At 51.5% G+C, this 10,534-nt stretch overlaps 1 protein-coding gene across 1 annotated transcript in view; it reads right to left on the bottom strand.

Annotated features, from left to right (window-relative positions):
* Positions 1-2,700: 2,700 nt before the first annotated feature.
* lpp (LIM domain containing preferred translocation partner in lipoma) overlaps positions 2,701-10,534 on the bottom strand; it is a gene marked incomplete at its 3' end in the record, with an annotated part of 68,520 nt that continues 60,686 nt past the window's right edge. Inside the window, 1 exon segment of the mRNA XM_067229797.1 lies at positions 2,701-3,340. Within this exon segment, the coding sequence (XP_067085898.1) occupies positions 2,701-3,340 (640 nt within the window).

Raw genomic sequence — 10,534 nt, 5'->3', positions numbered from 1 at the left:
TGTAAGGTTACCAAAATGTCATGACATCAGGTCAACCAGATTGCCGGATTTCCCTTTCACTCTAATCTGGCTTTCATATTGTATTTCTGCCCCATTCTGGCATTATGGCGTGAAAGCATTGCAATATATAGGGTTCAAATAAACAGAAAAACAGATTAGTGCTAAAATATGGAGGGTGTAGAACCATCAGTAGGAGGTCATTCAGGGCACCAAGGCTTGTCGGGTCTCTCTGGTTTCCATCTGGATGCAGAGCATGAGACTACAGTGGAAACCACAGGGGGGGGGGGGGGGCAGCGGATCCCACTTGGCACACATGGATATATTCTTAGGAATGAAACTAAAATACATATATAGCACATAATATAGCATAATGAAAGATTTGCTTTTATCTGAAATCAAAGAGATGTTCACAAATCTATTAAACGCCACCTTTTGTATTCGTAAAAATACACCACACTGGGACTGACGCACTCTTTTCAAGCAATATGTACACTTTTGTTTTGAACAAAATTAATTAGTTTTCTTTAATACATAAAGATGCTTGCCGCAATGTTCAATCTAATTTGTATTTAGTAAAATACAGTCCTTGATGAGCTATTCCCAAAGGCCGAGCAGCACTGTTTGTGTTTTGAGGGAGCATAAAATCCTTGAATTATAACAAACTCAAGGGCTTGGTACTTTCCAGAGATCTTCAGCTGCTGAGTGTGTTGAGAGCACAACAGAGGCCTCAGAGACACTGCCTCAGCGCTCCAGAGACACTGCCTCCTGCTCTCCAGAGACACTGCCTCCTGCGCTCCAGAGACACTGCCTCAGCGCTCCAGAGGCACGGCCTCAGTGCTCCAGAGACACAGCCTCAGCGCTCCAGAGACACGGCCTCAGTGCTCCAGAGACACTGCCTCAGCGCTCCAGAGACACTGCCTCCTGCGCTCCAGAGACACTGCCTCAGTGCTCCAGAGGCACGGCCTCAGCGCTCCAGAGACACGGCTTCAGCGCTCCAGAGACACGGCCTCAGTGCTCCAGAGACACAGCCTCAGTGCTCCAGAGGCACGGCCTCAGTGCTCCAGAGACACGGCCTCAGTGCTCCAGAGACACTGCCTCAGCGCTCCAGAGACACGGCCTCAGCGCTCCAGAGGCACGGCCTCAGTGCTCCAGAGGCACGGCCTCAGCGCTCCTCCCTCATGCTCGACACCCAGGTCCGACCAGGTGAGGTCCTTCCACCATCCTGACCTCAGAGCTGGTTTAAAGCCCACAGGACCAAATAAAACGGACATCAAACATTGTTTTCCAGAACTCGCAGGCTTGTTCCAGACTCTGTGTTCGGTGTCTCCTGCCTGCTGTGTTCAGGCTGTTGCAGAGAGAAGCTTTGATCCGCAGGAAACGTCAGCCGCCGAGGAAACAAAACCTGCCAGACTGTGACTTAGGAGAAAACACTATAAGCAGCCTGTCACTTGAAATCACATCACCTCCGCCATATCAATAGAGTTTTGCCTTCCTGTGATGTGACTCGATGTTTTGCACCCTGAGGGGAATTGCGAAAGACCAGATATTCTTGGAGAGATTAAAAAGGATAACTGTTTTTCTGAAGCCTCAAGGTAAGAGAATGTGTTCCTTTTGTAGAATTCAGAGCGCCAGATGAAGTGACCTAGAAGTTGTGCTGAAGGCAGGAAGTCAGACAGGAGACATCCTGTTCCTGGTTCACCCTCACATCCACAGTTAGCTCCTTCTTCTTCTGTGGTGACACTACATTACGAGAAGGGATGGATCCTTTTCCACAAGACATCTGACGCCCCTCAAACGGGCCTCAGGGAACTCCTGGGGGTTTTCTGCCGTTCTCTGAACCGTTTCATCCTTATTTCATGGACGTCAGACCACAGTCCAATCCCAGACTAACTTCTCTTTTCCCCACTGACAAAGTTATCTGAAGGCTCATAGTAAACGCCTGGAGTGTGGCTCTACTGAGCATCGTGGAACACATTTCAGATACAAACTGCACAGCTCTGATTTGTGGAGCAAAAATAAGAATCTACTCCAACTGAATGATCAGGTATGACGTTTCAGCGTTAGATAACTTAGAAATGAGCACAGATGCCCAGTGCTTGAAGGTGAAGTTAAACTCCGCCTTACATGAGACAGATGTAGTCAGATGGTGTAAACCCCTACAGGAAAGACCTGTTAATAATTCATAAAGGTTAAAACAACTGTTTATTCTAAGCATTTCAACGAAGGACGGTAAGAAGAAGAATCTCCCTGTTGCATTGCCATCGAAAGCAATTAAAGCACAAACAAACTGCATGTACACACACATTAAATTACCCAAACACACACACTCAGACATACAAACAACACACACACACACACACACACAGCCTCAATGCTCTGCAATGTATTCTCCTTCATGCATAAATGCATGAGCAGAGATGGCTATGAACCAAGAAGAAAAATCCTGTTTCATAAAGATGGTCGGGTGCATTTTCATCATCGCTTATAATAAAACATCACTTGTTGTGTCATAATTGGTATTCAACAACAACAACCAGAACACCACCTTATTTATGATTCATAAAAGCTCACAATATGTGAGCTACTGACATCACCTGGGATGTTTATATCAAGCTGTTTATAACCCTTCTGTGATGTTTCTATCAAGCTGTTTATAACCCTTCTGTGATGTTTCTATCAAGCTGTTTATAACCCTTCTGACCTTGTGTGGAGGCAGTGGCCCGGAGCTGTAGGGGGCCAGGCTGGCCGGGGGGTCGGTGATGTAGGTCTTCTTGGGGCCCGATGGTGGGTAGGCCTGGCTGAGGGGGCCCGATGGTGGGTAGGCCTGGCTGGGGGGACCATCAGGCCTCCAGGCGGCCGGGGGTCCTCCATGGGCGGGCTGGTCCTGGTAGATGCTCTGGGGCACGGGGGCAAAGCCTGGCTGGGGGGGCCCGAAGGCGAAGTCAGGGCCCCGGGGCTGGGCCGGACCACGGGCGGGCTGCGGCGCGAAGGGGTGGTTCCCTGGGGCCTGGTGCTGGGGCCCGGGCTGGGAGGAGCGCACCTGGACGTTGAAGGTGGGCTGGCTGGGGGTGGAGGCGGTGGCGTAGGAGGCTGGGACCGGCTGGGGCTGGGGCTTGGGCACGGGGCTGGCAGAGGAGGGGGGGGTGGAGGAGGCTGGGACCGGCTGGGGCTGGGGCTTGGGCACGGGGCTGGCAGAGGAGGGGGGGGTGGAGGAGGCAGGGGCGGGGGTCTTGGGGGTAGACTTCAGGGTGGCTGTCAGGGGGGGCTGGGTGGGGATGACCATGCGCTTGTAACCCGTCACAGCAGCGTTGGGACTGGTGACGGCCGGGACTCCAGAGTTCTGCAAACAAGAGGGCACAGTGGTAACCTTTACGTCCAAACTACCTTCATTCTGAACTTTGTAACCCGTTTATTACTGCAAATAAAATCTGTCTCAAAGTCACAAACCGGCAGATGAAAACAGGAGGGATGACTCAGAGTCTGACTCAGAACAGCATTCTCTAAACAAATTCGGTCCAAAGTCAAGTTTTGGACTACAGGTCACGCAACCTGAAAAGCAGAATTCCACAAGCCTCCTCCCTCCCCTGAGCCCATCCAGGATTCCATGCTGTTTATTGACAGCGTGGCTTACACCCCAGTAATTATCCAGCCTGCCTCTTTGGAATCGATGGCGGGGCTACCTCGACAGCAGAGCTCTGCCACAGCCCGGCCGGACCCAGGCAGAGCGGAGATAATAAAGCAGGCTGCGAGAGGATAAATTGTTTGGCGGAGGCCACCCTGACGTGTAGCTGGCGAGGTGAGGGGCTGCTGTGCTGACTCAGCCCTGGAGACGAGACGCACAGCTAAATCACCCTGATTTGTGGTGCCGGTGTTCCTGGGAAGAGGACCCTGAAGAGACACACACAGAGCTCTCCTCACTCCTCACACACACACACACACACTCTCTGGGACTCTGTCTGGGTGGAGTCCAGCATGTCCTGTAGCAGTATGTAACATCTTCTCTTTGCAGCTGAATACACACACACACTCACACACACACACACACACACACACACACACTCACACACACACACACACACACACACACACTCACACACAGCCTTCTGTAGCTGCAAGCCCAGACTGCGTAACACAAGGGACCTGCCTCAACTGTCTGCCTCTACTCTGCCTCTCTGCTCTGTGATGAACCACATCTGCCTCTACTCTGCCTCTCTGCTCTGTGTTGCTCAACCAGTTCCTATTAGTGTCAGACTCTCAGACGGCCTAAAAAGGGTCTGTCATTAACCTTGCTGGGTCTTATTAGGTTACTGCCTGAAGGAGAAAAAATCAGACTCAAGACTCAATTACTAGTTTTGCTGTACTAGTAGAGCACAGAAAATCCCTTGTTTCTGATTGTTTCTTAAGAGCATTTTACAACTGGGCCTGTTGAGAAGTCTGTTGTATACAGTTATAGCCTGGTTGTCTGTGTCATGGTTGTTTGTTTACCAGGGGCAGGTAAGGGCAGGTAAGGGCAGGTAGGGGCAGGTAAGGGCAGGTAAGGGCAAGTAGGGGCGTGTAAGGGCAGGTAGGGGCGTGTAGGGGCAGGTAGGGGCGTGTAGGAGCAGGTAGGGGCGTGTAGGGGCAGGTAAGGGCAGGTAGGGGCGTGTAGGGGCAGGTAAGGGCAGGTAGGGGCAGGTAGGGGCGTGTAGGGGCAGGTAGGGGCAGGTAAGGGCGTGTAGGAGCAGGTAGGGGCGTGTAGGGGCAGGTAGGGGCGTGTAGGGGCAGGTAGGGGCGTGTAGGGGCAGGTAAGGGCAGGTAGGGGCAGGTAGGGGCAGGTAACACAGGTCTTCCTTGGCACTCGGACCACAAATCATTTCATGAGTTCAATAGATGAACTGATCTGACAACCTCAGAGCACCACAGCCAGGATCTGCCCGGTGGCTCACAGCATGAGTGTGTGTACCATGCAGGCTGAGGTTCAGATCCAGCCTGGGCCATTCCCTGCATGTCCCCTCCCCCTCCCCCCCCTCCCTCTCTCTCTCTCTCTCTCTCTCCCTCTCTCCCTCTCTCCCTCCCTCCCTCTCTCTCTCTCCCTCCCTCTCTCCCTCTCTCTCTCTCTCATCTCCCTGTCCATCTTCAATGATCTGTCCCATGCAGAAATGCTGTAAAATACATGTAAAAAAAAAAAATGTAAAAAAAAGTGAAACCACGCCCCTTGCGTTCTCCATGATCAGACCCAGACAAGGCCCAGAGGAGCGGGAAACAACACACCCCGAAAGATTTCACGCTTTAACCCCAATCCCTGTCTCAGTGATTAGAGCTGATGTTTATTAACAAGTGTGTCTGTCTGCATATGTATGGAAAAAAAATCAAATATGCCCTTCAGGAAGTGAAATTACTCAATTTAAATGTTTCATGGTCTTTAAATACTCTAGATTATTAATTTATCTATAAAGGCCTTAAAACCTAACATTTACTTAGCAAAGCACTGAAAATGCAAATCGGCCCCTCAAAATAATTACATCGTCATGGCGCGTTTTCCACCAATTAGATGAAGAGAACAAATTCAAATCAGTTCTGAGGTGAAGGAGCTTCAGAGTCTCACAAAGTCCAGTTGAAGAGGGAAGATTTTCCTTTTTTCTTCAGGTTATTCAAATGAATACGTTTTCAACAAGATCACAAGTTTCTCATCTTCACAGCTCCAGAACAGCCGTCATTCAGAGGACGAGTGTTTGGCCAGATTAGAACAGAGATTACCTGAAGGGTTTATGAGTCCAGTACAGGTCCCTAATTATGTCACTGGTCTTAATCAAATAACAGGAAAAAACACGACACAGCCACACCATGCACACACCAAGCACACGCCAGGCACACGCCAGACACACGCCAAGCACACGCCAGGCACACGCCAAGCACACGCCAAGCACACACCAAGCACACACCAGGCACACGCCAAGCACACGCCAAGCACACACCAAGCACACGCCAGGCACACGCCAAGCACACGCCAGGCACACACCAAGCACACGCCAAGCACACATCAAACACACGCCGAGCACATGCCAAGCACACGCCAGGCACACACACAGCGGGACAAGACAATGTTTCTCAGTCCTGGGTCGAGGGTTCACGAGGCCTCCACAGAGAGCCTGTTCAGTCTCAGATATGTTCTCACCCTGTTCTATGGGTAAGACAACACCAAGCGAGACCACGAGAAACTCTTAATCACGTCGGAGTGTGTGAGTGTGGTCGTTCAGGGACCAGGGTTGAGCTGGGCCCGGGGTCCAGGGACGGAGCCCTCAGGTCGTCAACAGCTCTGCCAGGATCAAGCACTGATGTTTCCCAGAAGCTCTGCTACTGTGGGTAAACTTGGCAACTGTCACCTTCTCCCAAGGGAGGAGGACAGATGGTTGTTTGTTATTTCTCAATTGTGTTTTAGCTTTTATTTTGTATTCCTTTTTTCTTGAAGCCCTCTGAGACTGGAACATGTTGTGCTGACCGGGCCTGGGGGCATGATGACCCCATGAGCCCTGTTCTAACATTAGAACTCTTCACTGACACACACACACAAACACACTTACAGTGAAAAAGAAGGAATTAACCTTGTACAGTATATTGCATATTTACCCCCTCTCTCTCTCTCTCTCTCTCTCTCTCTCTCTCCTTAGTCTCTCACTTGAACGGTACACACACACACACACACACAGAAATACCCTTTAAAAGTTTTCTCCTCCACTGTAATTCAGACTGACTTTGCAAACAACTTAAGTGTGAAAATTCTCAGAGATTCCCAAGAAAGGCTTTTTGACACATTAAAATAGATTAACAGAGACTATGCAAACCTTGGGGGCCTTTTAAATCTGTTAACTCTGCATTCCAAACCACAGAGTGGAAGAAGTAGCAAGGGAGGGGGAGGGAGGTGTGGGGGGACGAGGGGGGGGAGGGAGGGCAGGGGGGATGGGGGGGAGTGGAGGAGGGGGGGAGTGGAGGAGGGGGGGGGGAGTGGAGGAGGGGGGGGGGGGGAGTGGAGGAGGGGGGGAGTGGAGGAGGGGGGGGGAGTGGAGGAGGGGGGGGGGGAGTGGAGGAGGGGGGGGGGGAGTGGAGGAGGGGGGGCGGAGTGGAGGAGGGGGGGGTGGAGGAGGGTTCACAGCAAGTTTGGGGAAAACCCCTCTGCCAGGAGAAGTTCTGAAGTTGCCTCTTTTCTTAATAGTGCTCGGAGACTGCAAACTCAGAGGGCCAGTCTCCAGGCTCTCAGAGGGCCAGTCTCCAGGCTCTCAGAGGGCCAGTCTCCAGGCTCTCAGAGGGCCAGTCTCCAGGCTCTCAGAGGGCCAGTCTCCAGGCTCTCAGAGGGCCAGTCTCCAGGCTCTCAGAGGGCCAGTCTCCAGGCTCTCAGAGGGCGAGTCTCCACTCTCCACCCGGCCAGGCGCGCTGACTGTAGCCCAATCAGAGAAGCTGTGGTCATGAACAAATGGCCCGATTAACGCTCAGACTCTAATCTGTGAGCGTCTCCTTGGCGGAGAGCACAAGCAGGCCGGCAGCAGAGACGTGACTATCTCCTTCCATCCACATTAAAAACAATCCCTTCTCCTCGGTGCTGTCATGCATTTGAGGGTATCAGCCCTCGACTTAAAATAGCTTCAGATAAAGCCCATTAAATATGATTAAAGATGTCTGCCCGACATGTGCAGAGACCTCCAGCTGTTTTGAACTATCTCACATTTGCAGATAAAGTGCACCCGACATCTCCAGCACACAGGAAGCACAGCTCGGTCTATGGAAGCGAGATCTTGTTCCCTTTCCCTAAATTTAGGCTGCTGGATCGACCCAGTCAGGCTGTGTTGATGGCAAAATAACTAAAAATACAAGTAAGTCAAACAAACGAGGAATGTACAGTATTATTTACTGTTCACAAACACAGAGATATATTCCTAAGAGTGTAGCGTAGACACGCTACAGTACCATGACTTCCCATTTCCCCCACACACACCAACAACATGTTTATAAAAACATTCTTCAATTGCCAGATTGATTATCCTGAGAAGTCAGACTGATGACAAAAACTCTAACACATGAAGCTGCTACAGGATCAGTCACAGGCAGCAGGGATGACCACCTCTGTGTTCAAACCCACATCCACACTGTGTTCAGACCCACCTCCACACTGTGTTCAGATCCACCTCCACCTCTGTGTTCAGACCCACATCCACACTGTGTTCAGACCCACATCCACACTGTGTTCAGACCCACCTCCACCTCTGTGTTCAGACCCACATCCACACTGTGTTCAGACCCACCTCCACACTGTGTTCAGACCCACCTCCACACTGTGTTTAGACCCACCTCCACCTCTGTGTTCAGACCCACATCCACACTGTGTTCAGACCCACATCCACACTGTGTTCAGACCCACCTCCACCTCTGTGTTCAGACCCACCTCCACACTGTGTTCAGACCCACCTCCACACTGTGTTCAGATCCACCTCCACCTCTGTGTTCAGACCCACATCCACACTGTGTTCAGACCCACCTCCACCTCTGTGTTCAGACCCACCTCCACACTGTGTTCAGACCCACCTCCACACTGTGTTCAGACCCACCTCCACCTCTGTGTTCAGACCCACCTCCACACTGTGTTCAGACCCACCTCCACACTGTGTTCAGACCCACCTCCTCAGATTACCTAGATATCCTGAGAAACAGGTGCTTCTGAAGCTGCAATCGTGTCAACTGCAGTTCCTATGGCTACAATCCTGACAACATCCAAATCAAAAGCATGTAGATGTTCTGTCTCTGAGGGAAACGCACCTCACTAAGTTCAGTCTTTCCGTTTTTTCCGCAATCTATATTCAAAGGAGGAAATGCAACAGGTCACGTGACCCTTTTACTCGCAGTTAAACGTGACTCAGTTTGCACGTATACAGTACGCAACCTAAACATGAGTCTGCCTTGGAACAGCTGCTGGGATTTTCTGAAGATAAAATATTCAAAGGACATTTATGTCTTGAAATAATTTTTGTCGAACATCCGGTCTCATTTCACTTTGAACTTATGTAACTCGCACAAAACTTTGCTTCAGAGGACAAATATGTAATGTTGCAAGTATGATGTAACACGGCGGTATGTTTTAAAGCAGCTTCTGAAACAGCCCACTAAAACTCCCATCATCAGATGAGAAAGAAAGGCCTCTCTCTGTCTCTCTCTCTCTCTGTGTCTCTCTCTGTCTCTGTGTCTCTCTGTGTCTCTCTCTGTCTCTCTGTGTCTCTCTGTCTCTCTGTCTCTCTGTGTCTCTGTGTCTCTCTGTCTCTCTGTGTCTCTCTGTGTCTCTGTGTCTCTCTGTGTCTCTCTGTCTCTCTCTGTCTCTCTCTGTGTCTCTCTGTGTCTCTCTGTGTCTCTCTGTCTCTCTCTGTGTCTCTCTGTGTCTCTCTGTCTCTCTGTGTCTCTCTGTGTCTCTGTGTCTCTCTGTGTCTCTCTGTGTCTCTCCTGCCTAGGAGATAGAGGAGGTAACCAGCCCAGGAGTGATACAGCCAGTCTGGCTGTAACACTCCCCTCCTGTGGTAACAGGCCCCCTCACCCGGCCCTCCGCTAGGATACATGTGACCTCCTGACCCTCCTACAACTCAGAGGTCACATCCAGTTGAAACACAACCCTCCCTAACGTCAAAGTCATCAGACACACGGACAGCAAATCACAGTTGGTCTCTCGGTGTGTGTGTGTGTGTGTGTGTGAGGGTACTGAATGTGTGTGTTGCCGGGAGATGAGGGATAATGTGCAATGACAGCAGTTGAGGGTGAGCCTTTTAGCGTTTAGGCTGGGAGGAGGGTAGGGGGGAGGAGGGGGGAGGAGGAGGGCGGAGAGGGGGGGAGGTCTGGGGTGTAAAGAGGCAGGTTCCCATGACAGTCACAGCTCTCCGGCTCCAACACAGTTTGTCATTGGTTCACCCTGTTAGTCCACAACACCGGGGTGATCCAATGCCGTTTATTAGACTAACCAGCGCTGACGGGACACATGGCCAGCCGGCGGGAAGATCCTCTCAGCACAGTTCGCTGCTCCTGTCAGAACTGAGGGCCTGCTGCCAGAGCGACCTTAAGGTCAGCGGGCGCCACGGCCAGAGCGAGCAGCGCGGGGCTAGTGACCGGAGACGCAGGCCGATACGGAGCGAGCAGATACGCAGACACAAGCATCTACTGGAGCAGGACGTCACAGCTGACGTATGATCAGAAACTGTGTACACACACTCATATACACACTCTTACACACACACTCATACACACACACACAGTTCAAGAGCTGGTCTAAAAAAAGAAACAACCAAAAAAAGGTCCAGTGAGAAACATGGCCGCCCGTGGCCCTGACCTTTTAGGAAGAATTAACGAGGCGAGGCTGCCTGGAGGCTGCCTCTCCTGCCGAGGCGAGGCAGCCTCCTGCCTCTCCTGCCGAGGCGAGGCTGCCTGGAGGCTGCCTCTCCTGCCGAGGCGAGGCAGCCTCCTGCCTCTCCTGCCGAGGCGAGGCAGCCTCCTGCCTCTCCTGCCGAGGCGAGACAGCCTCCTGCCTCTC

Source organism: Osmerus mordax, chromosome 26, assembly GCF_038355195.1.
Source record: "Osmerus mordax isolate fOsmMor3 chromosome 26, fOsmMor3.pri, whole genome shotgun sequence".
Taxonomy (NCBI): Eukaryota; Metazoa; Chordata; class Actinopteri; order Osmeriformes; family Osmeridae; genus Osmerus; species Osmerus mordax.
This window is presented reverse-complemented; position numbering and strand designations above follow the sequence as displayed.